The 16,816-nt window shown below is 39.9% G+C and overlaps 1 protein-coding gene across 1 annotated transcript; it reads left to right on the plus strand.

Annotated features, from left to right (window-relative positions):
• The first annotated feature begins 1,552 nt into the window (after positions 1 to 1,552).
• GPR143 (G protein-coupled receptor 143) lies at positions 1,553 to 15,561 on the plus strand. The gene is made up of 8 exons (XM_074816895.1): positions 1,553 to 2,454; positions 4,144 to 4,253; positions 7,237 to 7,331; positions 8,673 to 8,765; positions 9,271 to 9,380; positions 10,696 to 10,804; positions 13,313 to 13,430; positions 14,884 to 15,561. The coding sequence occupies exons 1-8, from the start codon at positions 2,211 to 2,213 to the stop codon at positions 15,181 to 15,183; spliced, it is 1,179 nt and encodes a 392-aa protein (XP_074672996.1). The 5' UTR covers positions 1,553 to 2,210; the 3' UTR covers positions 15,184 to 15,561.
• Positions 15,562 to 16,816: the final 1,255 nt, after the last annotated feature.

Genomic DNA, 16,816 nt, shown 5'->3' on the forward strand with positions numbered 1-16,816 from the left:
GTCTAATTTAAAAGTTTTGCTGTTCTAAGTATAAACCAGGCAATATAAATTTATGTTCAAATGAGAGCAAACATAATTTATTTTAATTTGTATGTATTTGCATTGTATATGTGGTATATGATGGTTTTATTTTAAATAATAATCTGTCTCTGTGGAATCACTGTAATTTTTGTCCTTTAGTAGCCAGGTAGAATGCAATGCAGTATCTTGACAGAGATGGCAACTCTGTGCACTATTGCTCCAGCGGAGGTGGAGTGATGTCTGAGGAGTTCTGACCTTGTAGTGCCAACAGAGCCTTATATTGACAACAGAGCATAGGTATTCTCCTTTACCTCAACAAGAGTTTGTATTTCTGGAGCAGGGCAATCTGATTCACAACCTTGTTGTCCCCAGTATATTTTTGTATATGTGGTAGTAACAAAACACAGGATTGCAACACCCAGGTCACTCACCTGTTCCTCATCCATGGACCAGTGAAATCTCTTTATGCTGGAAAGCAGCAAAAACATCCAGCAAAAACATTCAGCTTCAAACTCAGCTGCCTGGATTTCAGAGTCTTTGATGATGTGTATGCCTGAGTTCCCATTATAGCCACTGGAGCCTACTTGGTTCGCCATGAACATTTATTTTAGGAAGAGCTGAACAGCTCTCTAGACTAAGCCTAGACTCTAAGCTTAGCTGCCTAAGATCTCGATTGACTATAACAGGAGTTCAGACACCTTACTAATGTATGGACACCTGCGTGTAGGAGTCTGAATCTGCCAGCTAACGTCCTGCTTTTTGGGTGCCACAGCCTGGGCAGAGTACTGGAGCGTCCCCTGGAAGCAGGCTGGGTGACATGCCTGGCAGCCTGGCCTCCACTGGAAGACTGCATGGCCTCCACCAGCCGTCATGCTGAGTGAGCTTGGTGGAGTTCATTCTCGTGCTGGGATCAAGTGTATGAGGCATCTTGGGTGATGAAGAACTCAGCAGGTACCATTTTACTCAGGACTGGTGGCTTTTTTTTCTACTGAGGGCAAACATACTGGCTGAAGCCTCTGTGTTTTATAACCCTTGCATGCAAAACATCCCACTGTCATTCATCAGACCTTCCTAATTTCTGCTAAAAAACCAAGCTGGGCCATTGGAAAAAAAAAATAAAAGGTTAGGTCTTTTGTTCTTATAATGACTAACTATAAAATCCATGACTGTGTTATTTAACACCCAGTTCACTTTAAGTCTTTCAGCAATGCTGCCTCCTGTACTTCTTGTACTACAAACAAGTTTTCTGGAGGAGTGAGGGCTGATGCAGGGAGTTTGATACTCAGCTGAGAGGGGAGAGTTACTTTTTGTATTTATGATTGTGAATATCTGCTGCTGTATCTAATAGGACCCCTGACTTAAAAGATATTGTCTAGCTTATAAAGTAAAAACAAATATTGCAGGTCAAATTCCTGTTTTCATATTAAACTCTTACCAAAGGAAAAAAAAAAGAAAAATATTATTGAGAAATCAAAAGTCCTGGAATTTTCCATGTCAAGCTGATTCGACGCAGACAGTACAGACTGAAAAGACTTTTTGTGCTTGCGGTTTAAATGCAATGAGGTTAATATTGTCTTCCTAAACGTAATCTCTTTCTACAGTGATAGGATATCATTTTTCTAATTTTAATTACAGAGATGGGTGGGTTGGATCACTAAAATTTAGATTTGGGATAGGGTGTGGATTTATAGCCCTGTTCTTCCCTGTAAAGGCTGGGACTGCTTGTGTCTGGACTCATCTTTTCAGTTAATCTGCAGTAATTAAAGGGTGCCATGTGGGATGGGGCTAAAAAGAAACATAATTAAAATGTAAGGCTTTTCCTTTGGTATCTGCATCCTTTTTTTATTTTAAACCATCTTCAATGCTCTGGTGAGTTTAAGTCTTCCTGTATAACACACTGTACAAGCAGAAATATGTGAGTGAACTGTTGCCAATGGCTCTGAGCAAGCATGGGGCATGTTTCAGATTACACTGTGTTTTCTTGTTCGGATCTGATCTTGCTAGGAGAGGCTGAGAAAGGCAGCTCTAGGGGATTTAGTTCTAGCAGCAGCAGCAGCACATGATCCATTAATCGCGTGATTCTCACCACCAAGGACTAATGGGGAGGGTGAAGAAAAATTCAACGCTGCTTTGGGGAGGCAACAGCATTTTCTTCTGCTCCTGGAGTCCTTCCACCAGCCGGACAATTTATGGCTTCTCCCAGGTTAGAAACCTACTGCTGCCCAAACCGGGATGCAGCTACACAACTAGTGATGAACTTCCAGCCTGAAGTCTTCTGTGGAGTTTGCATTGGCAGTGCCTCTGTCAGTCTGCTACTGACCATCCTGCAGCTCCTGCCGAAGAAGGGACAGAGCCCACGGAAGATGCCCAAAGCCTCCTCCTCTTCCACCATCCTTCTCCTTATCTCCATTTGTGACATCCTTGGTGGCTTAGGTAAGTGCCAGCTTAATGTCCCTCATCCTTGCTGTAGGGGGCTCTTGTTGCTCTGAGGTACCACAGCCAAATGAAGCTGGTGAGTGAACAACAGAGATTTCTGGGGAAACATGCTGTATGTATTCACAAGAAGCTTTGGGCTAAGTGAGATCAGAAAATGACGGGTTTTGGCAGAGAAAGGTCTTGTTTAACAGATATATTTTAGAAGTAAAAACTCTTGACAAATCTACACCAAAATCTCTGCTTTAAAACAAATTAAAATCCAGAACAGCGGCTGGTTCTCAGAGTAAGCATAAAAGTGGAGGCGAGGCAGCACATTTAAAACTAAAGCTGACATCAAACACTTAGCCAAGCCTTAGGACTACATTTGAAAAGCACTTCCTATATGTCTTTAAATCCTCTCAGACCAAGTTTGCCGTCCTGTTTGTGTGCCAGTCACTTCTCTGGGCATGTCAGATCGACAGCAAATGAGTTTGAATTGTAGCTGTACGCAGATTATGCTAGACACAGGCTTTTGAAATGTGAATGAAGCTTCCTTATCAAGGACAACCTGCTGCCCAGCCCCTGGCTGATAGGCTGGAGGAATAAAACAACAGAAAATAAAACAAAACTCATGAGTCAAAGTGAAACTAATGTGTCTAAATCTGTCCCATCAGTCTACGGTGTTTACTGCCAAATTAGGTATAAATTACCATGATAAACGCTATGGAAATACAGGATGAGTTTGTTTCTACAATAACATTTTTTTCCTCACATTAGATAATAGAAGTAGTGCTGTAAGTCTCTCTCCCTGCCTGGAGACAGAGTGGGATTTCAGGTCTTTTCCCATTCCGTACTTAGTCAAGTTCTCTCGTGGTATATAGTAAGTACCAATATTAAAACAAACTAGGAGGGGGGGGAATAAAGAAAGAGAATATGTAAAAAACGTGTGTGTATTCACCTGGAAAAGGTCCTTTCAGTCAAATGAGGCCCGCAATAGATAAAGTTATTTTTCTCCCTTTTTATTTCACTGGCAAACTCAAACTATTTATGCATCATCGTCTTTGAATTAGACTCACTTTAGTGGGTTGCAAATGGTTTTCTCTTGGGGGGAAACCTGGTGGGTTTGTTCTGCTATATGTTGATGCTTTAATGCCTATTTCAAGCAAGCCCAGAAAAATCTCACTAACAAAGTGTAAGTTCATTTAAAAAATTGGGTATTGTTCTCACCGAATTCCAGAGCCCTGTTTTGTTCAGTCCTGTGACAGAGAGGAAAAGAGTTGCTTGTAAAAACGAAGACAGCAAAAAATGGGAAGTAACTTTTTTACTGCAATAAGGTATTATAGAGAAATGAACATTAGCATATGAATATACGCCACTAAAATTGTTAATAGTTAGTTACTGGTTTATGTCAATCTGTTAAATGCTACACAATTTATTTTAGGGAAGTGTGTGACAGTATCTGTAAGTGAGATTTTAATCTACATAACATTTCAAGTCCCAGAAGCTTCAGACTCCTGGGACTGCTTTCCCTGAGCAATTCACTGATGTTTAAATGGTGCAGTTGTTCCTGCTGTGCTCCTCTGCAGCCGTAGCCTTCCTCTGGACGCAGAAAATCTGGGCTGCGATGTGAAATATGTGGCTGGGGAGAAGCATGTGACTCAAATCACGCCAGCAGATTCAAAGCATTAATACATGTTTTTTCTTTAGGTATGATCTTCAGATCAAGTATATGGCTGGGCTTCCCAGGCTTCATAGCTAACATTTCTGTGGTGAACGGGACTGACATGTGGCCTTCTGCTTTCTGTGTGGGGAGCGCGGTAGGTACAGAGATTGTCCTCGCTTCCTCCTCCTCCTCCTGGTTGACAGTCCCTCTGCGTGGGGAGTCTGAAAGGCAAACCACTGTGTCCAAAAGGAAATTCAGCTGTGAGTCAGAGCCTGGGTTTGATGGTTTCAGCTTCTGCCCCACCCCTGCAAGTGCATTCATGCCTCCCTCCAAAAGCCTGGATCAAGGCGAGCAGGGTGCTAGATGCTGCATGGTGCACGTGAAGATGCAGGGCAGTGCAGGTCAGACTGGTCCCAAGCATTTTTTGTCCCAAGTGTTTTGTAGTATTCGCTTGTTGTAGGAGTGCTGGGATAGTGGAGGGTGCACCTGTACCGAAGTTGGGGATATGAGAGCGTAAGGGTAAAAACAATCCCAAATGGGCTGTGAAACCACCAGTTTGGTTTGTGCTGGTGCAGCGTTGTTAATGCCCTGGCAGCTCCGTCACACCCATAGCACAAGGGTATCTGTGCACCTTCTCCAGCAGAAATTACAGCCTGCGTGGTGGCAGTGGGGACCAACTGAAACCAGCAACTCAGGTAGCTCAAATTAGCTTTTGCAGCATGAGAGTGAGTATTTTGGACACAGAACTGCAGGATAAATATACTCAAAGACGCAAAGCTGCTGGCAGAAGGTCTGTCCTTGCCATGTGGGATTGTAGGTCAGACTGCTGCTTATATGGCCATTCGGTGACCACATCTGGCCAAGTCTAAAGTATCTTCTGGATTAAAACACAAGAATAAGAAAGTGTAAATGCATTCCAAAAGTGCAGATTAAAACTCAGTTTCAAATATTGCAATCACAGTGCTGAGACGTATAATTTGAGTTTACTGTACAAGAAAAAAGGCCATGTTTTTTACCAAAACATGGAGAATGACAAATAAGCCAGACCACCATTTTACCCAAATTCAACAGGAATGTAGGCTGCCCAGTGAATTCATGCATGAGCAATAACAGTATTAGCTTTACAATTCAAAGTTTACAATACAGAAGAGGATATGCTGCATGTAAACAAACTTATTCAGCTCCAGTAGGTTTAAAATAAAACAATATGTGCCAAATTGAAGTCACTGTACCTTATATGCCTATATAATGTCAATTTCAGACACGATAGTGTGCCATAGAAGCAAATTATCAGTTGTACTCGTATATTGATTCTCAGTTCATGTTTAAGTTTTCATCACACATGTTTAAGTTTTGCTTATTAGATGCAAATGTTTGGGTTTTTTCTTTGAGGAAAAGGAAACCAATGACATCAATATCTTGTAATAAGAATGTTCTATTCAAAAAACATGTTTCCCTATGTCTTAAATTTCACTTTCTGGCCCTTAACACAAAAAATAGTATTTTTAAACAGTGACAAAGACTGTTTGGCTTTCATTTGGATCTCAGGTTAGATGGTAAGCAGCATAGCAGTCTAGCACAATTTTTATTTTCCCTTTCTTGGGCTCCAGCAAAGTGCTGTAGTTTGAATCACTTGCTAAATTTAGATTTAGTTATATTGGAATGAAAAATAAACCTCCTTCCACTCACTTCCCCTAACATATTCTCGTGTGAGTTAATAAAATGTTTCTGATTCTGTTTTATTTTTCTTTTAGTACTATTGTTTTATTTCACTTAACCACAAGCCAATGCAAACTCCCAACAGTGAGGCCTTTAGGCATCTCCTTTGAATAACACCCTCTGGTTTGCAGAGAGGTAGGCTCTCAGGCACTGTAGCAGTATGTGTCATTTTGCTAAGAAGTGAAATAGTATATGATGATTTTGGTTTTAAGTGCATCTGATTTATATTATTTTTGGAGACAGTCTTGTCTATGTTGGATTTTCTACATGGAAAGACCCCACAGTTTATTTTTGTATGTGTATGTGTATGTATAGTAAATTGTGCATTTTTCAGCCCCATCAAATATGTAAAAGTGCAGATGAAGTTACATGCTGAGTGCTATGGGTAAAGTGCATTAGAAGGAAGACTGGAATTTCAGTTTCTGGCTTCTGTGCACTAGGAAAATGTCATGGTTTTTGAATTAAATACTGAATAATTCGTGCCGCAAAGGACTACAAGTAGGGTCTACACCCATGGTGAAAGGAAATATTTCCCAGCTTGATTCGCCTTTTGGAGGAAGGAATGGTAGATCTCTATTCAGTGACATTTGGCTTAGTAACAAGTATGTTGGTTTCCAGCTGTAAGATGATGCTACTATGGAGCCATGATAAAGGATATTCAGATAAGAACTGAAAGAGGGCTTGGAGGAAAGGTAATCTGAATATTAAAATAGTTCCAGATTATTACAAAGAGACAGCTCCTATGGGGAAGAAATTTGCAATTTATAAGCAGTGTCAAAGAATGATCACTTATATAAGCTCATGGGAAACACGCATAGCTCATCAATGCTGTGGAATTTATCTTGAACCTGTTTCCTCTCAATTTTTATTGAAGAAATCAGTCAGGGTGTTCAGTATGGATAATTTTTCCAGACGGTGAATGATATTTTTGTAATGACCTTTTTTTCTTAATAACAGTTCCCTGAATCGAGTTCTTGTGCATGGAGAAAACGCCCATCCCCTGCAGAACCCACGACACATAGGCGCACTGTGGTGATGACTGACCTCAGTTATATTTTCATGCCTCAGCTACTGAGAAACTACTAACATTTTAACCTAAAATTAAAATATCCTCACTATAAATTTCTTTGGGCTTCACTCAGGACATTGAGGGTTAGGACCGGAGAGGTAAATAACAGGTTTTCTAAACAACAGAGTAAGCTGTGAAAGCAAATGCTCTTCAGTTTTCCTGTGACTTGACCTGTTGGCTACAGCAATGCTGTTCCTGTGATTTTGAGTAAGATTTTATAGTTCATAATTTCAGCTGGAAAATACACACATTTAAAGAAGAAATCACCAGGCTAAAGGTTTGAGTCCCTCCCCTGTCCCCAGTGGTACTTGAGAAGCAGCTGTGACATTTGGCATTTTTTTCCCTGCAGATGTGGATCCAGCTATTATATAGTGCTGGCTTCTGGTGGTTGTTTTGCTATGCCGTTGATTCTTACTTGGTGGTGAGAAGATCAGCTGGACTGAGGTACCAGAGTTAAAGCTCTGAATTTGTCATTTTCCTTCCAACACTGTATGTCCATGTTTGTCTGCAACTACCTAAGTGTAAAAGCTTGTACAAACATGTGATGTTCATATGGTTACCAGGTCATGATATGGATTAGCAGTGTGATATGTGCTTAAATTGCCAGGACAATGCTCAAATATTGATTTGTTTATGTCCAATTGGAATTTAAATGTAATTGAATTCATTTAACCTTTGGGGAAATAGGGAGCAGATCAAGCTCTATAAATTTTATTGCAGTGAGATAAATATTTTTGTCCCTACTCCATACCTGAAATTGATTCTTGCAGCAAAATGTTATCATGAAAATAAAAAGTGGGAGGGGAAAGTGCTGAATTTCATATAGTTTATTCTCCAGGTTTCTTTCTCAGATTTTCTATTTTATCCACTTCTCAGTGTTGTCATTATTATGATTCTGATCACATTTGTAAAGTTTTTAAGAAGAACAATATGTATTTACTATACATTTTTCTGCAATGCCTGTAACATGAGAACCTAAACCCTTTGGAAAGTACCATGCTTTAATGCCAGACAGAACATATAAGGTGTTCTAAGTTGATTGTCAGAAGGGCAAAATGATCTTCAGTTGCTACTGCTAAACATGGAATTATGTGACTCTGTTCCCAGATGATACTGAGCAATCGGGTACTGGAGACATGGTTCATCTGGCAGATGTTATAAAAATGGGGATTTTTGAGTTAACTTCAGCCCATGGAGGATAAGCGTGATTTTGTGAAGTCCCATGGTTCTAGTCTGAAACAGCTGGGATGTACCTCCTTCCCCCATCCCTGTTAACCAAAAAAAATCATGTATAGTTGGGCTTGATTCTAAGATCAGGGTAAACAACAAAAGACCTTCTACACCCACAGATCTGAATCTCCCTAAAATGGGAGCAGTATCTAATTCTGAAAGTTAAACATAATTCTCTGCAAATTACAGAAGGGTGTTATATTTGACTGTTCAGCTCTATTCTTAAATTTTAATCCCCTAATTTGCTCTCTGCAGGAGAAATGGATTCAGGGGCTCCTTCTTGAATTTTGGGGGTAAGGGAAAGGCTTTCCACCCTACAGGTTGGAGGATACAGGACTTCTGTGTGCAAGCCTGAACAACCACTTTAGCTCATCCTTTTTCTGAAGGGCCCCCCTTGCTGCACCTGCTTTCCTTAGTTTAATGACTGTCAGCGTGGTTCTGGACCATTTTATATCTGTAAAGCTCTGTTTCAGTGAGGGTTCATTTTTATATTGCAGTGTGGAAAGTGTAAGTTTTGGTATCTTTAATTATGCCTGTCCTGTTTGGTGCCTGCAGTACAATTGTGCTGTACCACATGATGACATGGGGCCTTGCGGTGATGCTCTGCGGGGAGGGAATCGCACTGCTTTACTACCCTTCTCTCTCCAGGTAAGCAGGGCTCTGGAACAGAGTGAGAAATCATAGTGCTCTCTGGTCATTTGAATGTCTTTCGGTCAGCTTTAGAGACAGATGTCTGCATGCTGAACTTTTTTGATCTTTGACAAGCATGTCCCACTGAGTCAGTGCATGTTCTAGAAATACCTGCCTGGGCTTCAGCGGGCCCTGAAGAAATATGCCAGGCAATATGGGCACTTGGGCATGCTACAGGACTATGATACACCTTCTACTATGAGCCACTGTTCTCTCACTCCTGGTTTTAGTTTTGTATTTGTTCCTTTAAATTTGAGAAAAATGCACAGACAGTGCATGTTAAAAATCAACTTTGTGTCCCATGTGAACTGGTGGTGAAGGTCTGTGAATGAAAAGTTTAACATCTCTTTGCTTCATTCCTTGTATTTTTTTAAGTTAAAGGTGACATAGATAGAATAGCCAGAACTGTCAGCTGTGGAAAAAAAAAATGCATATGCGTAAGCTGTTAATGATTTCTTCTCAGCTGTGAAAATGGCTTGGAGCATGCAATCCCACATTACATCACAACCTATGCCCCACTCCTGCTAGTGCTGGTGGTCAACCCAATCCTGTTTAGGAGGACAGTATCAGCAGGTATGTTCCTAATGGCCAGCGCATTAATCAGTATGTGTTATTTAGCAACGTAACAATATTGTAAAAAGCCATGTCTGTGTATTCAGTGATGCAGGATAACTCCTCATTAAATCATAAAGATATAGCAAAGGGTGGGAGTCGCCTATTGAAATGAAGATACCATCTTGGTGGGAAATTTGCCCTAGACACAAAATGTGATGATGTAATCAAAGCTCTACAGGCAAAGATGTTTCTATGTTACTAAATTACTCTTGATTTAAAATATTTGAAGCAGTGTATAGTGGATGCTTAACTCTGCTGTAGTATTGGTACCAACCTGGACTTTGGAATATAATTTATTTTGGTTTAAAGATAATGTTGTCAAGATCTGATAGTTGATTTAACTTCTTGGCAGCCCTGGAGCTAAGAAAATAATAAAATATGATCAGATTTTTGTCACTCCTGATTCTGAAATTATGAAATAAATGGGAATTGTACACAACACAGATGGAGTCTTGAAGTTGGCATTTATTATCCAGTGCTTTGAAGAAATGAGACTGAAAAAAAGTCACAGATTCAATGCATTCTTTGCATGGAATATGAGCAGTACTAGATGTTTACAGTACTTGAATTCATACTTATCATCTATACATTGAATATATAGAAACAGCAACAGAAGACCTTGTATTTTCAGTTCAGTCTTCATCCCATCTATCCCACGTCTCTCAGTAATACTCATTTTCAAAGGAACAGTTGTTGCTTTAAAAAGTTTTTCCTATAAAAAGTTGCTCTTTTTATGGGAAAATACACAGAGTATATTTGTGTTTGTGCATATGTATATTCCTTGTGATATCTGAACAGCATATCTAGTTTTGCTGACATTACATTTTCAAGTTTTAGAGGTGTAGCCAATGCTGTATCAATTGCACCGTGAAATATAATGTGCACAACAGGATAAAATGATTTCTATTTTAGTCTGAACATCACATAATAAATATATCACACATTATACAGAAGTTGTAAGTACTATGTTTTGTTATAAAGGACAAGTATGTTCACCATACTATTCTCTATTTTCAGTGGAATTGAGAAAAGAAAAATCAGCTAGTGGGATATCACTCATTTTAGGGATCCATAATGGATGTACTTATTTTCCTTTAGTATTAGGCTATATATGGGATCACTTGGTGATGGTCCTTCCAGCTTCTGAACTGCTGCTGGAGACAAATGCATCCATTCCTTTGTTTCCTCTTTACAGACATCTATCTTCTGGATCCTTGAGCTTATAACTAAGAGGATACACATATATTAATGAAAATAATTGTATACTTTCCAGTTGCCTCCTTACTGAAAGGGAGACAAGGGATTTACACAGAGAATGAAAGACGTCTGGGGACAGAGATCCAGATCCGCTTCTTCAAAATTATGCTGGTATTCATTATTTGGTAAGAGGTACATTATTTTGTTTTAAACTGCCTCTTTCCCAGCTGGAGAGTGTCGGGGACAAGAATAGAGACTGATAAGTTGCTTCATTTGTTTGTCTTTATGCTTGGAAGGGAAGGTGTCTAAGGAAGAAGTAGTTCTAAATTACTTCACAAAGTAGCTGAATCACTCATGTAGCATCACAAGGCTGTGAGGAAATGATAAAAATGTTTAACCAACAAGAAAACAATAGCCCCATGAAACAATAGCAAAAAAAGAGAAAAGGTTGGGCATAGACTAAAGCTGTCTGAAACAGCAGCTCCCCAGCACTGTGGGTTGACAGACGTTTTTCTGTAGTCAAGTTTTCTCAGAGCCACTTGTCACCAAACACATCTCTGAAAACCTACAATAAATATCTTTCTAAGACTGGCTTCACAGCCCTGACTACAATTATATAATGCAGCCATCTCTTGTGGTCTGCAGATCCCAAGTGTGTGAAAAATGCATGGGTATTGTCTGGAAATACAGGGTTATATGCCAGAAAAGAAATCTCCATATGATTGTGTGCGAAATCATTTAATATTTTTTTAGTATTCCAGCTTCCTCCATGAAAATAGTACTTTGGGGTAGGACAGGAAAGAGATAGGGAGGAGAGGCGGGAGGGAACAAGGAAAGTGGGGAAAGGAGGGACGGTACACAGTTCATCCCCAGATCCTTGTGCTTCTGCTCCAGCAGCACCATCCAGTGTGAAAGATTCTGCAGTGGTAATTGGAACTGGAGGTACTGGATGCACACAGCAAAACTGTGCTGAAATAGGGCCTGCTTTCGGAGAAAATGTTTTTTTACTGCAATCTCACAATCATCACACAGCAGTAAAGGCACCAGAAGGAGTGGTGATCCACTCTGTGCAATGACTAGCAAGAAGCAGTCACTTCTGTGAAGTGTTTACTGCCTACGTGGGTAACACAAGCAACAACAGGAGGAAGGAAATGGTCCTGGAGTAGTGAAATGCCTTGGCCATTTGTAGTCTCTACAACTATTTAACTTTTTTGTACACAGGTACATTAATGCATGTTACATTGCTTTAAAAGGCAGAGCAGGGAGAAAGACTGCCTTTTTATCTTCTGGCTGCTGTATAGTGGAGTGCTCTGGAGGGGAATGATTGTCTTTTGTTGGGCAATAACAGAGTCCATTTGGCTTGGGAGAGAGGTTTCTAGTGAAAAGAGTGGGGTAGCCAGCAGGGGAGGGGGTGAGAGACAGCAGTGAAAGATCCTGCAGCATGGCTGCCTGGAAATTGCTGAAATAATGAGGAGCAGAGATTTAGCCAGGCTTCCAGGGCTGTGGAAAGAAAGAGCCCAGAGGCACCACAGAAGTGCGATGCAACCTGAGGAATGGTGGCCAGCTTGCTGGTCTGTGAGCAAGCATGAAATAGAGGACCAATGCCCCAAGGACACAGTGGGGACATTTGCTTATTTCCATTTCGTCTCATTCTGGGTTCTCCTATTAAAAAAAAAAAAAATCACAGCTCTAGTTTTGAATTTTGTTCTCCTAATAAAACATAAACTTTAGAGTGTAGAAACTCTCTCAAAGGTTACTGTAGGGAAAGACTGAGGCAGTCCCGTCTCAGAAGCCTAGGGAAGACTCCCTTCCATCCCAGGAGTCAAATATGAAACGAGTGAGTCAAGGACAGCAGGTTGGGTCAACATGGGGTGGAAGAGGTGTCTGCGAATTTGGGAGGGGAGACCAAGAGGTTTTACACTGATAAAAATATAATTGCAGGAAGGACATATATAAACCTCTTTAGAAAGTATGACATGAATGCTGATAGTTTCCGTTCTGAAGCTACAGTAGAACTATAAAGAAACGCTGGTCTGACTGCTTAGAAGTCATAAGAAGTTACAACCATTTGTTATAACCTTTATTTAGTGTAGAATATCTTCAGTGTCTTCCACAGGATGGGGCTTGATTATGTTCATCTTTCTTTGGCGACAGAAATTAACTTTATTCCAAAAATTTGATGGCATTTTCAAGGGTTTTAAAGTCAACTTTTGTTTTGTTTTGTAGTTTTTTTACAGACATTTTGAAAGTCTGCTGTAATCTAGCCCTGAAATCCTAACTCCATCTGGAGTTTCTGCAGCCTTTTACAACATGTATGCATATATTTGGTTTCCTTATCTGTGAGCCCTATCCTTTTAAGATGCAAGCAGAAGTCAGCATGCATGATGTTCCCAACATGGATAATGGTTGTTCATCATTTCAATTTTACCCTGCAATGTACTGTTCTGCAGCAAGCTCAAATGATCAAGTTATTTTTTTGTGTATTGACTTCTTTGACTAGGCCTGGGCTAGTAGGTAAGTCTCTGATTTTTGATCACGATCTCAGAGACCTACTCGTCCCTTCAGATTGAGACTTAACATTAAAAAAAAAATCTCCTTACTAGTGATCTTGATTTCTATATTTTGAAGGTAAAGCATATTTTACATATACATACATATATATATAACTGTCTTGTTCTTTACTCCTGCAATAGCTGGTCATCCAACATCATCAATGAGAGCCTTTTGTTCTATCTTGAAATGCAGCCAGATATCAATGAAACACCCCTGAAAAACATCAGAAGTGCTGCACTAATCACATGGATTATAATGGTAAGTCAGCTGTGACATTGTTTAGTCCTAGAAATCACTTTTATAAGACTGATGGAACAGCACCAATGTAATGGGTGGTTTATGATTTTTGAGGATATAAACACTCTGAAAATCAAGGAAGAAAAGCAGAAAGCAAGAGAGAGGAAGGAGGGGTCATTGGGAATACTTTTCACATATAAACTTTGCCAAAAATGTACCCAAGGCCAACTTTTTCTCCCATTTGCTGGAGTATGCATTCTCTCTGTGAGTGATTGCTACCCATTTTAAGATACAGAACAGACCACTACAATAGTCTAACCTTGCTAACCTCTGCCATAAATGCAAGCTACAATGTTTTAGCTCACGATTCCTGAAGGTTTCCCAATAAAATGAGCATTTTCTGGTAATTCTCTGTTTGTAACTAGGGTTTTCTTTATTATAAAGAATAATTGCACCATGTCATGTCATTTGGATAACTATTTGGGGACAAATACATGAAAAATCTTGAAAGCAATGCACCAAAATTATCTGTAAGATGCTGGTCTCTTACTGTACCCTACCCTCTTTTCTCCTGTTGGAATATTTGAAGAGGGGTTTTTCAGAGGTGATATTGCAGGTTCCTTTTCCAAGCGAGTTTATTCTGGAGCTGTTAAATACCTGTAAGTCCTAAGCATGCTTTGTGTAAAGCCCTTGAGTGTTTTCGCATTGAAGGGTTATGTGATGCAACTGATTTGATACAACCTTCTCCTCTGACAAGGAGTGAACACATTCATGTGACAGGGGCCTTGCTCTTGCTCGCCTGGAGAGCAAGAGCTCAGGTCTAGGAACTGAGCTCTTTTTAAAATTGCCTGTAAAAATAATTTGCTATTTTCTCGTGAGAAAAATGGGAACAGCTAAAACCATTTACTTGCCAAGCATCCCACTGCACTGGGAACAGAGACACTTATTTTGGAAATCACTTGGGGTTTTCTTTTTCGGTGTCTCTCTATTTGTCCATCCCACTTTGATGGACATTTTCACTGGCTCAGGAATCTGCAGCAATTCCAGACAGATCAATTCCTGCTATTTAAAAAAACTTGTCTGTGTGTGCTAGTGTCTACTCTCATATATTTGACTTGGCTTCTAGTAAAAAATGTAATATTTGCTTTTGTGAATAAAAATGTCTAGAGCTTGTGGGGAAAGTTTAAAACACACCAGGGTACTGACCAGCTAAAATTCATGCTAGAAAACTGTTTGGTGCTTACTGTTCACTGGGATGGCCACAGCATATTGGAACAACATGTCATGGTATTTCACTCCAATTTGTTAGTGTCTGCAATGGGAACAACGTACATCTTTAGCTGCATGCAAATAGCATATTTTAAAGATGGCAATCGTTCCGTGAAAAGGAAGTTGTTAATGCATACAAAGTGTTTTGCTAGAGCTGAAAATGGAGCCTAACTGGCATAACTCCTGTTGCACTTTTCTTTCCTAGGGGGTTCTTAATCCGATGCAAGGCTTCCTCTTCACGTTGGCTTTCTATGGCTGGACGGGATGGAGAGTGGACCTGAAATGGAGAAAAAGAGAAATAGCCTGGGAATCAATGTCCTCATCAACTGTGGGAGAAAATGCCTATCCCTCACCAGTGAACTACCAAAGCAACATCCATGAGTCAAAGAAGATATCGACAACTGACAGCCAGCAGACTGATGAGGCTATAAGCATGTTGTCTGAAGGTAACACTAGCAGTGATGAGAGATTAACCAGGAGCTCTCCCATCTATCAGGGCTGGTAGGTTACAGATGCAGAACTGGATCCCACTTCTCATGTTGTCAAGACTCATAAAACCACATCACTGTGTGAGCTGTTGTGTACTCTGGCATTAGGTTTGCGCCCAATGGCTTGATGTAATTTCCTATAATTTGTGTGTGTGTGAGAGAGAGATCATGTGAGATGGAGAGATATTATGGTTTATGTCTTCGTTTGCCTTATAGAAGATGTGTTAACAGGTTTAAAGGCCTGATCCCTTTTCAGCAGGAGTATATCTCTGCAAAGATCTGTGTTACTTATGATTAATTTTCATCCATTTTGTTTTAATCTCTCTTGTAACCTCCATATGGTAGAAGAGTCTTTTGTTTAAATAAATGGACTATTAACATGTTGGATTTTTAAATGTGTTGCCTTGCTTGCCTTAGCATAAAATTCCTCACCCAGAATTACAGATCTAGGATTTCTGAGACACCATTTTCAGCCTTGACACTCTGATAAAATGTTAGTGACAGCAAACTTTGACAGAAGCACAAATATTTCCTCTTTGTGTAGAATCTCACTGACATAGTCTTCTTTTAGCTTGTTTATATGAATTTTCAATTTGGTTTTATCTAGGGATAAAAATCAAGCCCAGCCTAGGTTCCATAAACACTTCAAAATAGTGGTTCCAGTTTACTCCAGGTTCAAGCAAAAATAACCCTTCAAACTATTTTTTAGTATGGATTCAGTTTGATCCTTATATGTACTTGTCTAACAAGATTATGACTGTTAGGGGCAGGTGCATTAAGAGATAATGTTTGCAAAAAACCCCTAGATGATCTGAGTGCTCGTCAAAAACCAGAGTAAGTAGAATCCATTGTCCTTTCTCTGAGGTGTGCTCTATTTTATGTCTTCATCTGCTGAATGAAGAGATATTAAATCCATTCTCCTTATCTTCCCAGTTATGTACCTCTTTTGGTGCAGTGTCCTAAGTACCTATATCCAAATAATTCCCCAAAATGGTTGAAAGTTAAGAAAAAATGATGACCGTGTCTACCGCAGGCTTTTAACTTCATATCAAAAGTAGAAGTAGTACAATTTAACTCTGGTTGTGCTGGAAGCTGTTTACAATACAGTTTGAGCGATGTCATGGTGTCATGGTGGAAGCCCCTTGAGCCTGGGTAACCTCCCTGCCTTCAGCATGTGGCCAGGGCTGGGCATAAAACAAAACCTATTTTTTAAACCCTGTTCACATCCACTTTGGCTGAACTTCACTGGCTGTCCACACCTTTTCCAACTCAGTTCAGTCCCAGCTATTGCAAAAAAAAAAGATGTTGTTGAAGACAGCTGAAAGGTTAGTGCATAATAACACGAAGCTTAAGCTGCTGTGTTATTCAGGGGAATCCCAGGATGGTTAGAGACGCAGGGTCAGCAGAAACTATACAGAAAAATACTGATTTGCTATTTTAAATAAATTGCCTTCTTGAGCTTATTGTTTCATACAAAGGTGTTAAACAATGTTCGGATAGTTATTTAGGCAGATCATTACAGAGCTGGGTTTGGTTTGTTGCAAATTTTTACATTGTGCACTGTAGAAACCTTTGTGATTTTATGGCTTTATATTGCTGTTCTAGTTGTCAGAAATACTGGCAGATCACCAGATAGTTTCTTTTCATCAC

This window comes from Strix aluco, chromosome 2, assembly GCF_031877795.1.
Source record: "Strix aluco isolate bStrAlu1 chromosome 2, bStrAlu1.hap1, whole genome shotgun sequence".
In the NCBI taxonomy this organism is placed as follows: Eukaryota; Metazoa; Chordata; class Aves; order Strigiformes; family Strigidae; genus Strix; species Strix aluco.